We start from the raw sequence: 23,539 nt of genomic DNA, 5'->3' as shown, positions 1-23,539 counted from the left end.
TGTATATCCCCAATACTGAGACCCCTCCTCGTGTATATCCCCAATACTGAGACCCCTCCACATGTACATATCCCCAATACTGAGACCCCTCCACATGTACATATCCCCAATACTGAGACCCCTCCTCGTGTATATCCCCAATACTGAGACCCCTCCTCGTGTATATCCCCAATACTGAGACCCCTCCTCGTGTATATCCCCAATACTGAGACCCCTCCTCGTGTATATACCCAATACTGAGACCCCTCCTCGTGTATATACCCAATACTGAGACCCCTCCTCGTGTATATACCCAATACTGAGACCCCTCCTCGTGTATATACCCAATACTGAGACCCCTCCTCGTGTATATACCCAATACCGAGACCCCTCCTCGTGTATATACCCAATACCGAGACCCCTCCTCGTGTATATACCCAATACTGAGACCCCTCCTCGTGTATATACCCAATACTGAGACCCCTCCTCGTGTATATACCCAATACTGAGACCCCTCCTCGTGTATATACCCAATACTGAGACCCCTCCTCGTGTATATACCCAATACTGAGACCCCTCCTCGTGTATATACCCAATACTGAGACCCCTCCTCGTGTATATACCCAATACTGAGACCCCTCCTCGTGTATATACCCAATACTGAGACCCCTCCTCGTGTATATACCCAATACTGAGACCCCTCCTCGTGTATATACCCAATACTGAGACCCCTCCTCGTGTATATACCCAATACTGAGACCCCTCCTCGTGTATATACCCAATACTGAGACCCCTCCTCGTGTATATACCCAATACTGAGACCCCTCCTCGTGTATATACCCAATACTGAGACCCCTCCTCGTGTATATACCCAATACTGAGACCCCTCCTCGTGTATATACCCAATACTGAGACCCCTCCTCGTGTATATACCCAATACTGAGACCCCTCCTCGTGTATATACCCAATACTGAGACCCCTCCTCGTGTATATACCCAATACTGAGACCCCTCCTCGTGTATATACCCAATACTGAGACCCCTCCTCGTGTATATACCCAATACTGAGACCCCTCCTCGTGTATATACCCAATACTGAGACCCCTCCTCGTGTATATACCCAATACTGAGACCCCTCCTCGTGTATATACCCAATACTGAGACCCCTCCTCGTGTATATACCCAATACTGAGACCCCTCCTCGTGTATATACCCAATACTGAGACCCCTCCTCGTGTATATACCCAATACTGAGACCCCTCCTCGTGTATATACCCAATACTGAGACCCCTCCTCGTGTATATACCCAATACTGAGACCCCTCTCAGATATATATCCCCCTCATAAATATATATATCCCCAATACTAAGACCCCTCCTCACTCCCTGTATAATGTGTCCTGATACCTCTCCTCAGGTACAGTGCATTCAGAATGTGTTCAGACTTTTACTTTTTTCACATTTTATTATGTTGAGGCCTTGTGCTCATGTTTTTCCACATTATTCTGCAATACTCTGAATTTTAGAAATGTTTGCACATTTATTAAATAGGAAAAATGGTAATTTTACATTGACATAAGTATTTAGACCCTTTGTTATGAGAAGAGGTATTTTTCCCCCCCTTATATACTCGGTTGCCTGCTTAAAGAAACTACTAACCACTGCAATCACTGCAGCCTCCACCAATCTGGGCTTTATTGCAGAGCGGCCAGAAAGAAGCCTTTCCGCAGGATGAGGGGATTTTATTACCGCAGGGATTTTATTTATGCCTGAGGAAGCGGATTTTCTGTGAAACGTGTTGCATTGTGGGTAAGACAATTCCCTCATCCTACCTTGGTCTCAGCGTCTGATTGATCCAGCTGTCTGTGGAGGAATTATGTTGGTTTTATGCTGTTTATTGGCGTGGAGGGGCTGCAGAGACCCTCCACTATATACACCCTACCCCATTGTTGTACTTGGTCAGAGTACAACTTGCCTTGGTAAGCGCAGTTCACATTTAGCGTTACATTTAACTTAAGGTATTACACTAGCGCATCCTGTTGTTTTTGATCTCTCTAGTTTTCCTCACTAAGGGTCTATTCACACGGCAGTATTTCCGCTTGCAGAATTCTGCTTAAAATTAAAGACCATAGACTTCTATTGGATTCCGCACTCCCATTCACACTTCTGAATTTCCGCTTACAGAATTCCAAAAGAGGAAATTCAGAAATGTGAATGGGGAATCCCATAGAAGTCTATGGGCTTTAATTTGAGGTGGAATTCCCCAAGTGGAAATTCTGCCGAATGAATAGAAGAAGAAGAAGGACTCTCAGACTGTGAGAAAAAAAAAGATTCTGATGAAACCACGATTGAGCTGTTTGTTCTCAATTCTAAGGCCGCAGTCGCACGGTAGAATTTTGCCTAATACATCCCTACAGTGATCATGGTGGGGGCAGCATCATGTCTGGAGGAAACCAGGCACTGCCCATCACCTGCCCAATACCATCCCTACAGTGATCATGGTGGGGGCAGCATCATGTCTGGAGGAAACCAGGCACTGCCCATCACCTGCCCAATACCATGCCTACAGTGATCATGGTGGGGGCAGCATCATGTCTGGAGGAAACCAGGCACTGCCCATCACCTGCCCAATACCATTCCTACAGTGATCATGGTGGGGGCAGCATCATGTCTGGAGGAAACCAGGCACTGCCCATCACCTGCCCAATACCATCCCTACAGTGATCATGGTGGGGGCAGCATCATGTCTGGAGGAAACCAGGCACTGCCCATCACCTGCCCAATACCATGCCTACAGTGATCATGGTGGGGGCAGCATCATGTCTGGAGGAAACCAGGCACTGCCCATCACCTGCCCAATACCATCCCTACAGTGATCATGGTGGGGGCAGCATCATGTCTGGGGGAAACCAGGCACTACCCATCACCTGCCCAATACCATCCCTACAGTGATCATGGTGGGGGCAGCATCATGTCTGGAGGAAACCAGGTACTGCCCATCACCTGCCCAATACCATCCCTACAGTGATCATGGTGGGGGCAGCATCATGTCTGGAGGAAACCAGGCACTGCCCATCACCTGCCCAATACCAACCCTACAGTGATCATGGTGGGGGTAGCATCATATCTGGAGGAAACCAGGCACTGCCCATCACCTGCCCAATACCATCCCTACAGTGATCATGGTGGGGGCAGCATCATGTCTGGAGGAAACCAGGCACTGCCCATCACCTGCCCAATACCATCCCTACAGTGATCATGGTGGGGGCAGCATCATGTCTGGAGGAAACCAGGCACTGCCCATCACCTGCCCAATACCAACCCTACAGTGATCATGGTGGGGGTAGCATCATATCTGGAGGAAACCAGGCACTGCCCATCACCTGCCCAATACCATCCCTACAGTGATCATGGTGGGGGCAGCATCATGTCTGGAGGAAACCAGGCACTGCCCATCACCTGCCCAATACCAACCCTACAGTGATCATGGTGGGGGTAGCATCATATCTGGAGGAAACCAGGCACTGCCCATCACCTGCCCAATACCATCCCTACAGTGATCATGATGGGGGCAGCATCATGTCTGGGGGAAACCAGGCACTGCCCATCTCCTGCCCAATACCATCCCTACAGTGATCATGGTGGGGGTAGCATCATGTCTGGAGGAAACCAGGCACCGCCCATCACCTGCCCAATACCATCCCTACAGTGATCATGATGGGGGCAGCATCATGTCTGGGGGAAACCAGGCACTGCCCATCTCCTGCCCAATACCATCCCTACAGTGATCATGGTGGGGGTAGCATCATGTCTGGAGGAAACCAGGCACCGCCCATCACCTGCCCAATACCATCCCTACAGTGATCATGGTGGGGGCAGCATCATGTCTGGAGGAAACCAGGCACTGCCCATCACCTGCCCGATACCATCCCTACAGTGATCATGGTGGGGGCAGCATCATGTCTGGAGGAAACCAGGCACTGCCCATCACCTGCCCAATACCATCCCTACAGTGATCATGGTGGGGGCAGCATCATGTCTGGAGGAAACCAGGCACTGCCCATTACCTGCCCAATACCATCCCTACAGTGATCATGGTGGGGGCAGCATCATGTCTGGGGGGAACCAGGCACTGCCCATTACCTGCCCAATACCATCCCTACAGTGATCATGGTGGGGGCAGCATCATGTCTGGGGGGAACCAGGCACTGCTCATCACCTGCCCAATACCATCCCTACAGTGATCATGGTGGGGGCAGCATCATGTCTGGGGGAAACCAGGCACTGCCCATCACCTGCCCAATACCATCCCTACAGTGATCATGGTGGGGGCAGCATCATGCTAGGGAGTTCAGTGTTGAGGGAAAACTGGAGCAAAGTACAGAGATATTCTTGATAAAAAAACAAAATATCTAGAGTGTACCACACCTCATCAAGACATTGATCCTAAGCACACGGCCAAGACAACACAGGAGCGGCTAAGGGACACCTCTGTGAATGTCCTTGAGGGGCCCAGACAGAGCCTGAACCCAATAAAACATCTCTGGAGAGACCAGAAAATGGCTTCCACCAACGGCCCCATCCACCCTGACTGAGCTTGAGAGGATCCGCAGAGAAGAATGGCCAAAAATCCCCCAATCCAGGTGTGTAAACCCTTAAACCTTGTGTCCTCAATCCTAGGTAGACCGGAGGCTGTAATCCCTGCCAAAGGGGCTTCAACTGAGTCCCGAGTAAAGGGTCTGAATACTTAGGTCACTGACAGATTTTAGTTTTTCCTTTGCCAAAAATGAAGTAAGGATTTATTAACATTCTGTTATCACTTTGTCATAATGTGGATATTTATGTGGAATTTTGGGATAAAACTTGATTTATATTTTTTTAGCACAAGGAGCAACATAACAAAATGTGAAAAAGGTGGAAGAGTCTTGGCATTGTATATACCTCCCTGTATAAAGTATCCTGAGAGTCTTCCTCAGGTATATACCCCATGTATAGTAATGTGACTGGTTGCTATGGACAACAGCTTCATGGTTTTTTTTTGCACAGTTTTAAAGGATTTCTTCCTTGTATGTAAATTCTTATATTTTCATTCAGAATCCTTCTTGTTGCCCTTTGTTGCACTTTAGTGAGGAGTCAGATGTAGCAGAGGGGTCTTTGGGGCCACCTCAGGCGTTCTTTGTGGGATTCAACCATGACCTATTAAAGGGGTACTCCGCCCCTAGACATCTTTTCCTCTATCCAAAGGCTAGGGGATAAAATGTCTGATCCTGGGGGGGTCCCGCCGGTGAGAACCTCCGCGATCTCTCCTGCAGCCCCCACGAATCATCAGCCCCTGCCCCCTCAATGCAGGTCTATGGGAGGGGGCGTGACGGCAGTCACGCCCCCTCCCATAGACTTGCATTGAGGGGGCGGGGCATGACATCACGCTACTCCGGCCCCTGTATCGTGAGTCATCAGCCACGAAGCGAACTTAGCTCCGTATAGCTGATGACACTGGGACCCCCGCGATCAGACATCTTATCCCCTATCCTTTGGATTGGGGATAAGATGTCTATGGACAGCGTACTCCTTTAAAGGGGTACTCCGGTGGAAAACTTTTTTTTTTTATTTTTTTTTTAAATCAGCTGGTGCCATAAAAGTTAAACAGATTTGTAAATGACTTCTATTAAATTTTTTTAATCCTTCCAGTACTTATCAGCTGCTGTATATTACAGAGGAAGTTCTTTTCTTTTTGAATTTCCTTTCTCTCAGACCACAGTGTTCTCTGCTGACACTTCTGTCCATTTTAGGAACTGTCCAGAGTAGGAGAAAATCCCCATAGCAAACCTCTCCTGCTCTGGACAGTTCCTGAAACGGACAGAGGTGTCAGCAGAGAGCACTGTGGACAAGACAAAAAAAAATAAAAAATAAAAAATGAAAGAATTTCCTCTGTAGCATATAGCTGCTAATAAGTACTGGAAGAGTAAATATTTTTTAATGGAAGTAATTTACAAATCTGCAGAAAAACGTAGAAAAAAACGCCAGCACGGCTGAATGAAATCCTGCAAACTTTATTCATGTATCTTCATAAAAACCTTCACGGTGGCAGAAAGACATGGACACATACATAAGTAGAAAAAAAATTGCACATAGAAAAACGCGGTCCCAGACAATGGCTGACGCGTTTCAGCTTGCTACATAGCTATGAGTAAGGGTGTAGCAACCTGAAACGCGTCAGCCATTGTCTGGGACCCTTTTTCTATGTGCAGTTTTTTCTACTTTTGTATATGTCCATGTCTTTCTGCCACCGTGAAGGTTTTTATGAAGATTCATGAATAAAGTTTGGAGGATTTCATTCAGCCGTGCTGGCGTTTTTTTTCTACGTTTTTCTGCACATGTCTGGCGGTAGCCGTGCATGTCCCAGGTGAGCTGAGATTCTCTTTTTTTTTTTTTTTATTTACATAATTTACAAATCTGTTTAACTTTCTGGCATCAGTTAATAAAAAAAAATAAATAAGAAAATAAATAAAAAAATGGGTTTCCCACCGGAGTACCCCTTTAACTTCTTATAGCGGTCTCTCCTTATGATTAATGGGGGTCCCTCCGATCAGATACTTATCATCTGTCCTATGAATAGGGTTAAAACTAACCTAGGGTACTCCAGCTCCACAAAAATTGGATTAAATTTATTTTGGCTTCATCCCAACATGGACACACATGGACACACAAAAAATAGTGAAAGGTGCAGTTAAAACCTAACGCCTTCGGCGTTAGGTTTTTACTGCACCTTTCACTATTTTTTTTGTATCTGTATATTGATGCTGCCTGCTCCGAGCATGCTGGGAGTTGTAGTTTTGCAACAGCTGGAGGCACACTGGTTGGAAAACACCGCTCTATGGGATCAGGATGTTTAGTAATTAAAGGGGTACTCCGGTGGAAAACATATATATATATATATATATATATATATATATATATATATATATAATATATATATATATATATAAAATTTATTTTTATTTTTTAATCAACTGGAGCCAGAAAGTTAAACAGATTTCTAAATTACTTCTATTTAAAATTCTTAATCCTTCCAGTACTTATCAGCTGCTGTGTACTACAGAGGAAGCTCTTTTTGTTTTTGCATTTCCTTTCTGTCTGACCACAGTGCTCTCTGCTGACACCTCTGTCCATTTTAGGAACTGTCCAGAGTAGGAGCAAATCCCCATAGCAAACCTCTCTTGCTCTGGACGGTTCCTGGGTGTCAGCAGAGAGCACTGTGGACAAGACAAAAAAAATATAAATAAAAAAATGAAAGAATTTCATTATACAGCTGCTAATAAATACTGGAAGGATAAAGATTTTTTTAGTAAGTAGAAGTAATTTGCAAATCATTTAAAAAAAAAAAAAAAAAAAAAAAAGTTTCCCACTGGAGTACCCCTTTAACTTCTTATAGAGGTCTCTCCTTCCCCCCTCCAGTTTACTCTGTGCTATAGGGTCCTATGTGACCTGTTCTCCCTCCCTGTGTCCCCTCTTATCTTCAGGGGTGAGTTTTGTCCTCTTGCATCACATGGGTGACACCCTTTGCACTTTTGACCTTTGATCTCTGACACTCATTGACTCCCATTGGTGCAGACTGTACAGGTTCTTTATCAGGAATCATTGAGATTATAGGGATTTTTGCTAGATTAAAATCCCTACATAACCTATCAGCAGGATAGTTGGCAAGTATCTGGTTGGTTGCCAGTCATAAGTACAGCGTTCTCCTGACCACATGTTCTTATGATTAATGGGGGTCCCTCCGATCAGATACTTATCTGTCCTATGAATAGGGTTAAAACTAACCTAGGGTACTCCAGTTTCACAAAAATTGAATTAAATGCATTTTGGCTTCATATTAAAATCCCAACATGGACACACAAAAAATAGTGAAAGGTGCAGTAAAAACCTAACGCCTTCGGCGTTAGGTTTTTACTGCACCTTTCACTATTTTTTGTATCTGTATATTGATGCTGCCTGCTCCAGCATGCTGGGAGTTGTAGTTTTGCAACAGCTGGAGGCACACTGGTTGGAAAACTCCGTTCTATGGGATCAGGATGTTTAGTCATTAAAGGGGTACTCTGGTGGAAAACTTATTTTATTTTTTATTTTTAATCAACTGGTGCCAGAAAGTTAAACAGATTTGTAAATAACTTCTATTAAAATGTTTTAATCCTTCCAGTACTTATAAGCTGCTGAATACTACAGAGGAAATTCTTTTCTTTTTGGAACACAGAGCTCTCTGCTGACATCATGACCACAGTGCTCTCTGCTCTAATCTTTTTAAATTAAATGAACTGGTGCCAGAAAGTTAAACAGATTTGTAAATTTCTTCTATTAAAAAAAAAAATCTTAATCCTTCCAGTACTTATCAGCTGCTTAATACTACAGAGGAAATGTTTTCCTTTTTTTGGAACACAGACCGTGTTCTCTGCTGACATCTCTGTCCATTTTAAGAACTGTCCGGAGTAGGAGAAAATCCCCATAGAAAACATATGCTGCTCTGGACAGTTGCTAAAATGGACAGAGATGTCAGCAGAGAGCACTGTGGTCGTGATGTCAGCAGAGAGCTCTGTGTTCCAAAAAGAAAAGAATTTCCTCTGTAGTATTCAGCAACTAATAAGTACTGGAAGGATTAAGATTTTTTAATAGAAGTAATTTACAAATCTGTTTACCTTTCTGCCACCAGTTGATTTAAAAAAAAAAAAAAAAAAGTTTTCCACCGGAGTACCCCTTTAAACAACTCCCCTGAGGCTGTGTTTACACATTGCATTTTTTGCTGCCTTTTCAGTTTTTTTGCAGTGATTTTCCCAAAATTGCTGCAAAAAAGTGTGCTGTTTTAGGGCAGTTGCGCAAATCATGGTAAAACATGTCATTTTTAGGGTGTATTCACACGGCGGAATTTCGCCTGAAGTGACACTCCAATAGACTTCTATGGGATTCCGCACTCCCATTGACATTTCGGAAATCCTGCTATTCCATAGAAGTCTTTTGGGCTTTCATGTCTGGCGGAATTCTGTGAATAGACCCTTACAGTGATTTAGGGAATGTGTAAAAAAACAATGCTGTAAACAGCCTAAAAAATTCAAATTTCCATGTAACACCTCAATTGTGATAATAGGTCAAATCGCTTTTTTTTCTCAAATATTTTTCTCAAATAAACGCACTTTAAAGTAGGAAAATGCACGAAAACTTCAGTGTCCGCCGACACCAACCCACTAATGAGTATAATCTGTTCACCTTCAGCAGCTTAAAGGGGTACTCCACTGGCCAACGTTCGGAAGTAAATGTTCCAAACGCTGTTTTCGTGTTGCAGGGGGCGGCCATGCCCCTTGTGATGTCATGGCCACGCCCCTCAATGCAAGTCTATGGCAGGGGGCGTGACTGCCGTCACGCCCCCTCCCATTGACTTGCATTGAGGGGGTGTGACCATGACGTCACAAGGGGCATGGCCGCCCCCTGCAACACGAAAACAGCGTTTGGAACATTTACTTCCGAACGTTGGCCAGTGGAGTACCCCTTTAATTGTGCAGTGCCTGAAGATTCAAAATCCGTGCAGAATTCTGCTAGAAAATCCACAGATATTTATTGTCCATTGATTTCTATGGGATTCCGCAGTCCCATCAGACAGCAGAATTCCCGCAGCGGGCACTCTGCTGCGGAAATTTAGGTTTCCGCAGAAATATAAGACCAGTCTTATATTTTGCGGAATTCCACAGCAGAATCCTATTGAATTCAACGGGACTTGAATTTTGGCAGAATTCTGTGTTCTGTGCTATGCTGAACAGAATTTGTGTGGGATTGCGAAAATTGCACCGTGTGAACATAGGCTAAGGGTAGAAACACACATTGCAGATATGCTGCAGATTTTCTGTGGCAGAAAATGTGCCAAAGGCAGAAATGGTTCCAACTTGAAGGGGGAAGTATAATACCTTCCTTGATATTTTCCCTTGCAGTTGGATCCATTTCTGCCTTTGGCACATTTTGTGACAAAACATCTGGAGCATTTCTGCAACGTGTGTTTTTACCTTTAGGGTTTATTCACACGTACAGTATTCTGCTGCAGATTTCAATGTAAACTGAATGACTTGAAATCCTGCGCATCAAATCTGCGCAGAATACTGTACGTGTGAATAGAACCTTAGGGTACATTCACAGGGACGGATCCGCAGTGTATTTTATGCTGCAGATCCACCAAAGATGGACCCCTACATTGTGCCTCTATCTGTGCCTGCTCATAGCGGCAATCTGCTGCTACGAGCAGATACACTGCGATGTGTGAGTCGCTGCACACTGCAGTATACTCGCACACATCGCGGCCGCTCCTCATGCTCCATGAGCTAGGCTGAGAGTAGCTGCGATGTGTGCGAGTATACTGCAGTGTGCAGCGACTCACACATCGCAGTGTATCTGCTCGTAGCAGCAGATTGCCGCTATGAGCAGGCACAGATAGAGGCACAATGTAGGGGTCCATCTTTGGGGGATCTGCAGTGTAAAATACGCTGCGGACCCGTCCTTGTGAACTTACCCTAAGGGTATATTCACACGAGCGGACCCACAGCGTATTTTACACTGCGGATCCGCCGCTGAAGGACCACTGCATGGTGGCTTTACATGTGCCTGCTCGGAGCGGCGCTATGCATGCGCAGTATACTCGTACACATCGCAGCTGCTCTCGGCCTAGCTCAGGGAGCAGGGGGAGTGACCGAGATGTGTGCGAGTACACCGCGCATGCGTATTGCCGCTCCGAGCAGGCACATGTAAATCCACCATGCCGTGGTCCTTCAGCGGCGGATCCGCAGCGTAAAATACGCTGTGGGTCCGCTCGTGTGAATACACCCTTAGGTAGCATAAGGAAATCATTTTAGTGAAGGAATTGCAATCAGTAGGGCTGAAAGGCATACACGAGTACAGTGCGCGGAAGGGGTTTGTCGACCACCACCGCTCCGGGGATGAGGATGGACCACCCCACCATGAGACACTTCTCCCCTATCCTGTAATTAGAGGATTAAAAGAGACATACCCCTTTAAAGGGGTACTCCGCTGCTAGACATGTAATCCCCTAGTATAAGGGATGACATGTCTGATTGATTGCGGGGGTCTGGCCGCTGAGGAGACGTCACAAGCTCCCGGTGCCGGCTCCAGCGTTCGGAACAGTTTGTTCCAAACGCTGAGCAGCTGAGTACCCCTTTAAGTGGATTTTTTGTTTTTACATAAACTGTACATGTTCTACGGTGAAAACGTTCAGCAAATTTCCAATAAGTTCCACTATTTCAAGATTTCTTGTTGCTGTCTGTGAATAATAAGGGGGCGGGCGAGACGTCACGAGGGGGCGGCCTCGAACAGGGAAGCCCGCACACAGTGCACACAGAGTAATAAACTTCCGGATGCTGCGAGCGGAGCTCCGGAAGGCAGGGCAGTGGAGAACCCCTTTAAATGGGATTCCGCATTCCCATTCTGCTTTTGGCATTCCGCAAAAACTATAAGGCCAGTCTTTTATATTTTGCGGCATCCAATTGAAACCAATTGGGCTTGAATTTTTGCGGAATTCTGTGTTCTCAGAACACAGAAATTCCGCCGCAATTCAGTTCAGCAAGCTCTGCTGAACGGAATTTCTTAGGAATTGCGGAAATTTTGTCGTGTAAACATACCCTAATTCTTTCTGGACAACCCTTAATGAGCTTAAAGGGGTACTCTGCTGCTCAGCGTTGGAACAAACTATTCCGAACGCTGGGGCCGGTGCTGAGAGCTTGTGACGTCATAGCCCCACCCCCTGATGGCGTCATGCCCTGCCCCCTCAATGCAAGTCTATGGGAGGGGGCGTGACAGCGTCACGCCCCCTCCCATAGACTTGCATTGAGGGGCGGGGCATGATGTCATCAGTAGGCGTGGCTATGACATTACCTTTAAAGCAGTACTCCGCTGCACACACTATCCAAAGGATAAGGTATAAGATGTTAAACGGCGAGGGTCCTGACGCTGGGTACCACCGCCATCTCCGGGCCGGCAGTTGCGGCGTCCGAAACAGCTTCCGCATTTGTGACATCATGCCCCGCCCCTCTCCATTCATGTCTATGGCAGGACCTGCATCACCAGTCATCGGGCATGGAGTGGAGTTCGCTCTGTTCCCTGAATGACAGGGGCTCCGGCCCGGAGTCTACATGGGGGTCCCCAGAGGCGGGACCCTCGAGTTCTAACATCTTATCCCCTATCCATTGATAATTTTAGTCTGTGTAAATTAGTTCAGCTTTCCAAAGGCTCTGGTTGCCTGGAAAAGTCTGGGATGACAGTCTTAGGTCTCCTAGGTCTGTATCCACCTTTTCCAGGCAACTGGAGCCCTTGGAAAGCTGAACTAATTTACACAGACTAAAGTAATCAACAGCCGAGCTGCGAGGGGAAAACAAGGATAGATGTCTTCTGTAGATAAGCGGCTTCAGTACTGTATGCCGCCTATCTCCTCTACTTTCTCTCCTTACTCAACAAATGTCTGTACTGAATCGCCACATTGGGGTGATGCCACTCCTGTGTCCTGCTATCTTAGTATGCCATCCACTTTCTTTATTAGTGTTTTACATTTATATGTCTAATGGTACTCGTTCAGCAAGTTATGTCCTGAATGGGCATTGCTCTTTTACGGCATATTGTGATATGAGGCTTTTACTATCGGGATACGGAGTGTCCCTTTGTTTTCTATTCCTATTCCGGTTTTCTATTTCTATTCAGGGTGCAATCCTTTTCCTTTTCCTTTTTTTTGGATTGTTTTTATGCTGATTTGTCTTTGCAAACAATAAAATATACTATTTGTATGATATCTGTGAAGTGACTCCAATTTTTGTACAGTGATCCCTCAACTTACAATGGCCTCAACATACAATAGTTTCAACATATAATGGACTTTTCTGGACCATTGTAACTTGAAACCAGACTCAACATACAATGTACGGACTGTCCAGATCTGTGAGATGTGTCATTGGCTGGAAGAACTGACCAATCAGAATGGACATTTACACCTGTACTACTGAAGTGCATGCACTGACTGGTGTCTGGTAGCGCTCCCTACAGTACAGGGAGGTATTACATGTTCTGTACTACTCTTTACCTGTATTACTGAAGTGCATGCACTGACTGATGTCTGGTAGCGCCCCCTACAGTACAGGGAGGTATTACATGTTCTGTACTACTCTTTACCTGTATTACTGAAGTGTATGCACTGACTGATGTCTGGTAGCGCCCCCTACAGTACAGGGAGGTATTACATGTTCTGTACACTTTACCTGTGCCAGGGTTAGCTGCTCCTTCAGACACCAGGTGAGGGCGACTCCATGTTACTTTTTTAGGACACTGTGTACTGTACAGGACCCTGAAGAAGCTCCTGTCCTCTACATAGACAGTGATTACATCTCCCAGCAGATCTTTCTTACTTTTATATGTAAGGATTTGCTTTATCTATATTAGTTATCTACTTATTTTTCTTTATTCCTCACTTTTTCCTATTTTTGGATGACATTTTGTGGCTTTAGAACCAATTCCCAGGTTTCCATAGAGTTCTGGTCTCAACATACAATGGTCGTCCTGGAACCAATTAATATTGTAACTTGGGGAACCAGTGTATGTATATTCCGTGTTAAAGGTGCGTGTCGGTGCGGCTGAGATTGTCTTGCACTCAACTTATGTTCTTTTCTTTATTTGCAGAGTGGATCCTCGCTGGGAAATGAGAAGAGAGTTCCAAGGGAGCAGCTGGTGAGTGACAGGATGGACTCTTCTATTTTCTAACCTTTTGGGCTATGAGACATTTAAAGGGGTACTCCGCCCCTAGACATCTTATCCCTATCTTATGTCTGATTACGAGGGTCCCGCCTCTGGGGACCCCCGCAGTCTCGGCTGCGGCACCCCAGGCATCCAGTGCACAGAGCGAACTTGGCTCCGTGCCGGATGACTGGCGATGCGGGGCAGAGTCTGGTGACGTCACGGTCACGCCCCGCTCGTGCCGTCACGCCCCCTCCCATAGACTTGCATTGAGGGGGCGAGGCCGTGACGTCACGAGCCTCCGGTGCTGAACCCAATGCTCTAAACAAACGCCGGTGCAGCACGGAGATCTGACGTCTTATCTAGGGGATAAGATGTCTATGGGTGGAGTACCCCTTTAAGGAATAAGTTGTCTCTCATGTATTTTAGTTTTACATAATTGTGAGTTACATATTTTTTTCTCATGGTTTCTATTACAGTTTCCCAACCGGTGTGCCTCCGGCTGTTAAAAAAACTACAGCTCCCAGCATGCCCGGACAGCCGAAGGCTGTCCGGGCATGCTTGGAGTTGTAGTTTTGCAACAGCTGGAGGCACACTGGTTGGGAAACTTTGGTTTATATAATGGAATAATCTATATAAGGAGTTGAGAGACTTTGGAAATTAGTCCTAAATGTACGTGGATGTTAATTTCTGTGGGAAATAAGTCTGTAGCATTTGTGCCCCGTCGCCCATTGCATAGTAAAAAGTCACTGTGTAGCCTGGACCAGTGGTAAGGGGGGGCCATGTGCATTAGAGATTATTAAGATTAAAAGGATTGTCCTGGATGAGAAAAATTAGCTTGTTTCTTGCAAAAACAGCACCACTCCTGTCCACAGGTTGTGTCTGGTATTACAGCTCGGCTCCATTGAAGTGAAATTGATCTGAGCTGCAGTACTACACACAACCTAAGGGACAGGAGTGGTGCTGTTTTTGCAAAAAAAAAAAAAAAAAAAGCAGAATATTTCTAATCCTGGACAATCCCTTTAATCCTGATCCCTCCATTTATGTGAATGCTCAGCTCGGCCAAACTTGTCTTCTAATGAGGAGAGGGGAATAAGATGATTCCGGGCACAATTTGATGCCCAGATATCTACCATTGGTGGGGGGGGGGGGGGGGGGGGATCTCAATAAACATTAGATAGAAGCCAGAAATATTTGGTTTAGAAGATGTTCATTGGATGTGTATGGGCACCTTTAGACTTTGCACCAATACATAAAAAGACGTGTAGGCTTAGCGTGTTCTCTCCCGGCTCTTTGTCATGTGACCAGGACGGACTCATGATAAAAGTCTATAGGGCCGTCCTGCTCACATAGGAACAGAGTGGAGAGAGAAGCATGTGGCAGCGTGGTTCTCTCTCCGCTCGTTCTACTATTCGGACGGGATCTGAACACTCGGACCCCGACTAATAAAAACTAAGGCATGTCAAAATATTTTATAATGACAGGTAAACTTTAAACTAGGGGTTAACCTGGCCATAAGCATTTTCCCATAATTAACTGAATGTTTCCTTATGTATACAGTGGTCCCTCAAGTTACAATATCAATCGGTTCCAGGACGACCATTGTATGTTCAAACCATTGTATGTTGAGACCAGAACTCTATGGAAACCTGGTATTTGGTCCTGAAGAAAAATAAGTAGATAACTACTACAGATAAAGCAAATCCTTCCATATATTAGTAATAAAGATCTGCTGGGAGCTGTAAATCACTGTGTATATAGAGGACAGGAGCTTCTTCAGGGTCCTGTACAGTACACAGTGTCCTAAAACGGTAACATGGAGCCGCCCTCACCTGGAGCAGCTAACCCTGGCACAGGTAAAGAGTAGTACAGAACATGTAATACCTCCCTGTACTGTAGGAGGCGCTACCAGACACCAGTCAGTGCATGCACTTCAGTAATACAGGTAAAGAGTAGTACAGAACATGTAATACCTCCCTGTACTGTAGGGGGTGCTACCAGACAGCAGTCAGTGCATACACTTCAGTAATACAGGTTATTAGTAGTACAGAACATGTAATATCTCCCTGTACTGTAGGGTGCGCTACCAGACAGCAGTCAGTGCATACACTTCAGTAATACAGGTAAAGAGTACAGAACATGTAATACCTCCCTGTACTGTAGGAGGCGCTACCAGACACCAGTCAGTGCATGCACTTCAGTAATACAGGTAAAGAGTAGTACAGAACATGTAATACCTCCCTGTACTGTAGGAGGCGCTACCAGACACCAGTCAGTGCATGCACTTCAGTAATACAGGTAAAGAGTACAGAACATGTAATACCTCCCTGTACTGTAGGAGGCGCTACCAGACACCAGTCAGTGCATGCACTTCAGTAATACAGGTAAAGAGTAGTACAGAACATGTAATACCTCCCTGTACTGTAGGAGGCGCTAGCAGACACCACTCAGTGCATTAACTTTAGAAATACAGGGTTTTTACCAGTAAAATGCGGTCGGTTCTTCCAGCCATTAAGTTTCACAGATCTGGACTGTCCGTACATTGTATGTTGAGTCTGGTTTCAAGTTACAATGGTCCAAAAAAGACCACTGTGAAACTATTGTATGTTGAGGCCATTGTAAGTTGAGGGATCACTGTATATTATGAGAATATTTTTCTGTAAATCATATGTGCGCTATTACAAAGTTTATCTATAAGCTGCTCTACTTGGATAAAATTGTTGGTACCCTTCAGTTGGACACAGAAAAAGCCACAATATTCCCATTTTACTTAAAACTCACAAAAGTAATAATGAATTTAAAATTAGGAGATATTCCTCTGGTGTTTTTTATTTTTATTTTTTCAAAGCTATGCCCGTTGTGCTGGATATAACAAAATAAATCTATTCTTACCTCCCCACGATGCCTCCAGTGTCCTTCTCTGGTCCACCGGAGCGATCGTCTTCCTCCGCTGCAGTGTGACGTGTCGGGCCCTGGAGGTACCTGGGTCCAGTGTGTCATACTGCAGCTCAGCAAGTCGCGGCACAGTGATGTCCTGCCTCAACCAGCGATTTGCTGAGCTGCAGTATGACGCACTTGGCCCAGGTACTTCTTGGGGGTGAAACGTCACTGCTGCTTAAAGGGGTACTCCGCTGCTCAGCGTTTGGAACAAACTGTTACGAATGCTGGAGCTGGGAGCTTGTGACGTCATAGCCCCGCCCCCTCATGATGTCATGCCCCGCCCCTCAATGCAAGTTTATGGGAGGGGGCGTTTGCATCCGACCTGTTGAGGGACCGATCGTCTCTTTCTTTTTTTTTTTTAGCCGATCGGACCCTGAAAGGGTCGGATGCAAACGGCTACTACCGGGTTATGACTGACCTCATTCACTTAAATGGGGGTCCGTCGGTGACCCGGTGATTTTCCAGGGTTTTAGCAGAGAAAAAAATAGAGCTTGCACTTTTTATTTCTCCGCTAAACTCCCGTCCCTCTGGCCAGATTGCCTGACAGAACTCCAAATAGCGGAGTCTGATGGCAATGTGAGCGAGGCCTAAGCTGATAAATGCCTGAAAAAAGTTAAACAGATTTGTAAATTACTTCTATAAAAAAAATCTTTACCCTTCCAGTACTATTTAGCAGCTGTTTGCTACAGAGGAAATTTTTTTCTTTTTGAATTTCTTTTTTTGTCTTGTCCACAGTGCTCTCTGCTGACACCTGTTGTCTGTATCAGGAACTGTCCAGAGCAGGAGAAAATCCTCATAGCAAACCTATGCTGCTCTGGACAGTTCCTGACACGGACAGAGGTGTCAGCAGAGAGCACTGTGGACAATACAAAAAAGAAATTCAAAAAGAAAAGAATTTCCTCTGGAGCATACAGCTGCCAAATTGTACTGGAAGGGTAAAGATTTTTTAATAGTAATTTACAAATCGGTTTAACTTTCTGGCATCAGTTCATTTAAAAAAAAAAAAAAAAAAAAAAAAGTTTTCCACCGGAGTACCCCTTTAAGGGTGCATTCATACCACTTTTTCCACAGAGCCACAATTTTCAGCCCGGCCACAAAACCGGATACGGGGCAAAAATTAGCCGGCCGGGTCCGGTGGGGATATGAGAGCACCCAGTTTTGACACTCTGCAGCCGGATCCGGTGACCGTATAAAGAAAAAGTGATATGACTGCACTAGAGATGAGCGAACTTGCAGTAAATTCGATTCGTCACGAACTTCTCGGCTCAGCAGTTGATGACTTATCCTGCATAAATGAGTTCAGCTTTCAGGTGCTCCGGTGGCTGGAGACTCTTTCCTAGGACTGTATCCATCTTTTCCAGCCACTGGAGCACCTGAAGGCTGAACTCATTTATGCAGGATAAGTCATCAACTGCCGAGCCGAGAAGTTCGTGACGAATCGAATTTACTGTAAGTTCGCTCATCTCTAGACTGCACCCTTATACCAGTGGAAGATGATGATGTAAATCTGGTGTCCATGCGATGTGTGTGTGTTAGGGTTGGGGGATTTTAGAGCCTTATATTGTTTTATTCTTTTCCCTTCTGTATTATGCTACTAGCTGCTATTGATATATCTTTTAATGTCCCATACGGAATGTATGTACTTTTGGGTGCGTTCCCACGGCCGTTTGTCCCCATTTTTGTTGTTGTCCCCGTTTCGGTTCCATTCTTGCAGGCTGTAAACAGTTTCAAAAAAATCCCATTCATGTCAGTGGGCTTTTTTTTTTTTTTTTTTTACAATCCGTTTTCATCCGTTTGTACCCGTCTGCGCTCATTTCCTTTTTTTTGACGGCAGAAAAAAACAGCACATGCAGTATTTTTTCTCCCGTCAAAAAAAAAAAAAAAAAAAACGAAGAAAAAACGGATACAGTAAATTTAACATTGAAGTCTATGGAAAACGGATGAGCCTCCGTTTGCATCCGTTTTTTCAATCCGCTTTTTGTTCAGTTTTTTACTTCTGAGCATGCTCAGAACAAAAAATTATTTTTTCTTTGTTTATTAATTAACTGAACAATAACGGATCCAAGTGGATAACATCCGTTATTGTCCAGTTTATTTTTTCTTAAGTCCGTTTTTTTTTTTTGACGGGAGAAGAACGGGACGGGGCTAGACGGCCGTGTGAACGCAGCCTTATTGTCTCCTAGTCCATGCTTTGAGTTATTTTTTTCTTTGATTATTTTGTTAAAGGGTACCTTTCATCAAAAAAAAACTAGTGATCTATTATAGATTAATGTATGCAGAATAACTTTCCAATAGCATGTTATTAAAAAAATATGCTTCTTTCTATTAAATTTTCCACTTTGAAAAATGACCACTAGGGGTCTCCCTACCAGTCCTTTTTTTTTTTTTTTTATAGATTTCAGACTCATTCAGGAGTCCTAAATCTCAAACTGCAGCCGGAACACAGACAAACTCAGCACTGCTCACTGCCAGGGAGCAGTGCTGTGCTTGTCTGTGTCCCGGCTACAGTCTGAGATTTAGGACTCCAGCATGACTCTGAAATCTATAAAAAAGGATTGGTAGGGAGACCCCTAGTGGTCATTTTTTCAAAGTGGAAAATGTAATAGAAAGAAGCATATTTTTTAATAACATGCTATTGGAAAGTTATTCTGCATACATTAATCTATAATAGATCAAAAGTTTTTTTTGATGAAAGGTACCTTTTAATTGTTTAAAGTGCAAAAATAAACACTTAAAAAAAAAACTATGCTGATAAATCAATACAAATAAATAGTTGAACACAGCATCAAATCCGCTGTGCATGTAGACAATGCATGTATCAAAAGGTATGTTCCACCTAATTCACTCTCCTGCAATAGCTTGGGGAGGGGGTCTTGTAATAAATTTGTTAAATCTGCTATTATTACTACTACTGTGAATATAAGGGGGCAGTTACTGCATATGATGGCAGAGAGGGGTAAATATCTTTTAATTTCTAAGAAAGATGTTATTTTAGAAGGATTTAGAAATCTTCTGGATAGAAAAACCTGGAACCTGTGTCATCAAAAACAGTGTTTCCCATCCAGGGTGCCTCCAGCTGTTGCAAAACTACAACTCCCAGCATGCCCGGACAGCCTTTGGCTTTTACAACAGCTGGAGGCCTCCCTGTTTGGAAATCACTGATCAAAGACATTAGGGCTCCCCCTTGTGGTGATAATGTATCTACTCTCACAGGTTTATCACTGTATTATGATCTGCTCTTTGCCGACAAGCTTTTAGTACCATCTCTAAAGGAGAGCTGCCAAATCTACCTGTTGTCTTTTTTCGTATTGTTTATGTATCTGTGTTAAAAAATTACTACGTATCACTTCGCAAATAGTTTTGATTAACGGCTTCCTGACATTTGTCGTACATATACATCACGACCTGGGGAAGGAAGTATGGCGTGGCCTCGGGAGCTGAATCTGCTCCATACTTACAGGGGTGCCGGCTGTGTATTACGGGCAGAATTATGGGTTTGTTATATGGGTTTAAAGGGGTATTCCAGGATTTTTTATTTTTTTTATTTGACTATGCTACAGGGGCTGTAAAGTTAGTGTAGTTCATAATATAGTGTCTGTACCTGTGTGTGACGGTTTTCTCATAATTCTTATGTGATTTTCACCCCAATATTTATTTTTAACAGCATAAAAAATGACTGTTGTCTCAGATTTTTCCCAGCTTGCAATGCGGCCGAGACATGACTCACTAGTAAGGTGAGGACAGGGAGCCTGTTTGCTTCAATGGGTGGGAGAGAGATCAATCTGCAACTAATGCAACAGCTGTAGGCACCCTGATGGAAAACCACAGGTCTTTTGAATGGATGTAGCTCATTTAACCCCTTAAGGACCGTTTTTTTTTTTTTTTTGCATTTTCGTTTTTTGCTCATTGCCTTTAAAAAATCATAACTCTTTCAATTTTGCACCTAAAAATCCATTTGATGGCTTATTTTTTGCGCCACCAATTCTACTTTGTAATGACGTCAATCATTTTGCCCAAAAATCTATGGTGAAGCGCAAAAAAAAATGATTGTGAGACAAAATTGAAAAAAAACCCCGCCGTTTTGTAACTTTTGGGGGCTTCCGTTTCTACGTAGTACATTTTTCGGTGAAAATGACACCTTATCTTTATTCTGTAGGTTCATACGATTAAAATGATCCCCTACTTATATAGGTTTGATTTTGTCGGACTTCTGGAAAAAATCATAACTACATGCAGGAAAATTAATACGTTTAAAATTGTCATCTCTGACTCCTATAACTTTTTTTGTTTTTCTGCGTATGGGGCAGTAGGAGGGCTAATTTTTTGCGCCATGATCTGAAGTTTTTAGCGGTACCATTTTTGCATTGATAGGACTTATTGATCGCTTTTTATTCATTTTTTCATGATATAAAAAGTTTAAAAAAAATTGACTATTTTGGACTTTGGAATTTTTTTGCGTGCACGCCATTGACCGTGCGGTTTAATTAACGATACATTTTTATAATTCGGACATTTCCGCACGCGGCGATACCATATATGTTTATTTTTATTTTTATTTACACTGTTTTTTTTTTTTATGGGAAAAGGGGGGTGATTCAAACTTTTAATAGGGGAGGAGTTAAATGATCTTTATTCACTTTTTTTTGCAGTGTTATTGCTCCCATAGGGACCTATAACACTGCACACACTGATCTCTTATACTGATCATTGTTATCCCATAGGGACCTATAACACTGCACACACTGATCTCTTATACTGATCACTGTTATCCCATAGGGACCTATAACACTGCACACACTGATCTTTCACATTGATCACTGGTTTCTCATAAGAAACCACTGATCGACGATTCTGCTGCTTGACTGCTCATGCCTGGATCTCAGGCACTGAGCAGTCATTCGGCGATCAGACAGCGAGGAGGCAGGTAGGGACCCTCCTGCTGTCCTGTCAGCTGTTCAAGATGCCGCGATTTCACCGCGGCTATCCCGAACAGCCCACTGAGCTAACCGGCACACTTTCACTTTAGACGCGGCGTTCAACTTTGAATGCCGCGTCTAAAGGGTTAATAGCGTGCGGCACTGCAATCAATGCCGCGCGCTATTAGCCACGGGTCCCGGCCGTTGGCCCCGCGTTATAGATCGGGAGCGGACACATGACGTTCCAGTACGTCATGTGTCCTTAAGGGGTTAAAAGGGTACTCCGGTGAAAAACTTTTTTTTTTTTTTTTTAATCAATTGATTCCAGAAAGTTAAACAGGATGGTTTTGAAACGCGTACAGCGATTTTAAAATATGCGATATTGAGCCTGACAATATAGAATACTTTTCTGACAATACTAGCAATCATCCGACAGATCCAAGGCATTTATTACAGTGCGCTATATCCCGAGCGCGCGACCTGTGCACGAGGAACGCCGCCGGGTTATTCACTCTGCTTACCGCATACAGCCGTTATAATAGCTACTAGTGAAAAACCAATCGGGCCATCTACAATAAGGACTTGATGCTTGCAGACCACCATCATTCCCAGCTGGTCCGACCAAGGGACTCCGCTTGACAGCGCTGCAGTCCCCCCAAACGGTGCCCACCACCAAGTGCTGCGCTCTTAGGAGTTGGCTGAGACTCCAGCAGCACGATCCCTGACTGAGGCAAGGCACCGGGCAAAAGACGCTATACAGCCGGTCCACAGGACTACACCGAAGGGAGATCCGTGGCTTCCCGGGAGTGGTGAGCATTGTATGGAGCTTATTGCAAACTGGCTGATTTGATATTTTGATGTACGGTATATACAGAGATGCTTAACCCCTTAAGGACTCAGCCATTTTTTGCAATTCTGACCACTGTCACTTTAAACATTTATAACTCTGGAATGCTTTTAGTTATCAATCTGATTCCGAGATTGTTTTTTCGTGACATATTCTACTTTAACTTAGTGGTAACATTTTGTGGTAACTTGCATCCTTTCTTGGTGAAAAATCCCCAAATTTGATGAAAAATTTGAAAATTTTGCATTTTTCTAACTTTGAAGCTCTCTGCTTGTAAGGAAAATGGATATTCAAAATATTTTTTTTTTTATTCACATATACAATATGTCTACTTTATGTTTGCATCATAAAATTGATGAGTTTTTACTTTTGGAAGACACCAGAGGGCTTCAAGTTCCGCAACAATTTTCCAATTTTTCACAAAATTTTGAAACTCGCTTTTTTTCAGGGACCAGTTCAGGTTTGAAGTGGATTTGAAGGGCCTTCATATTAGAAATACCCCATAAATGACCCCATTATAAAAACTGCACCCCCCAAAGTATTCAAAATGACATTCAGTCAGCGTTTTAACCCTTTAGGTGAAAAGTGCTCTGCTGGCGCACTACAGGTCTCAGAAGAGAAGGAGTCACATTTGGCTTTTTTGAAGGAAATTTTGCTCTGGGGGCATGCCGCATTTAGGAAGCCCCTATGGTGCCAGGACAGCAAAAAACCCCACATGGCATACCATTTTGGAAACTAGACCCCTTGGGGAATGTAACAAGGGGTAAAGTGAACCTTAATACCCCACAGGGGTTTCACAACTTTTGCATATGTAAAAAATAAAAAATATTTACCTAAAATGCTTGGTTTCCCAAAAAATTTACATTTTTACAAAGGGTTAAAGCAGAAAATACCCCCCAAAATTTGAAGCCCAATTTCTCCCGATTCAGAAAACGCCCCATATGGGGGTGAAAAGTGCTCTGCTGGCGCACTACAGGTCTCAGAAGAGAAGGAGTCACATTTGGCTTTTTGAAAGCAAATTTTGCTCTGGGGGCATGCCGCATTTAGGAAGCCCCTATGGTGCCAGGACAGCAAAAAAAAAAAACATGGCATACCATT

General features: G+C 44.2%; 1 protein-coding gene across 1 annotated transcript in view; it reads left to right on the top strand.

Moving 5' to 3' along the window:
• Positions 1 to 23,539, top strand: part of PEX14 (peroxisomal biogenesis factor 14) — a 196,913-nt gene that overhangs the window by 2,708 nt on the left and 170,666 nt on the right. The window contains exon 2 of the mRNA XM_056543811.1: positions 13,685 to 13,732. Within this exon, the coding sequence (XP_056399786.1) occupies positions 13,685 to 13,732 (48 nt within the window). The remainder of the gene's footprint in view (positions 1 to 13,684; positions 13,733 to 23,539) is intronic.

The sequence above is a fragment of the Hyla sarda genome, chromosome 10 (genome assembly GCF_029499605.1).
Source record: "Hyla sarda isolate aHylSar1 chromosome 10, aHylSar1.hap1, whole genome shotgun sequence".
Taxonomy (NCBI): domain Eukaryota; kingdom Metazoa; phylum Chordata; class Amphibia; order Anura; family Hylidae; genus Hyla; species Hyla sarda.
Note: the sequence above shows the minus strand (reverse complement) of the source record. Positions and strands in the feature narration are given on the sequence as shown.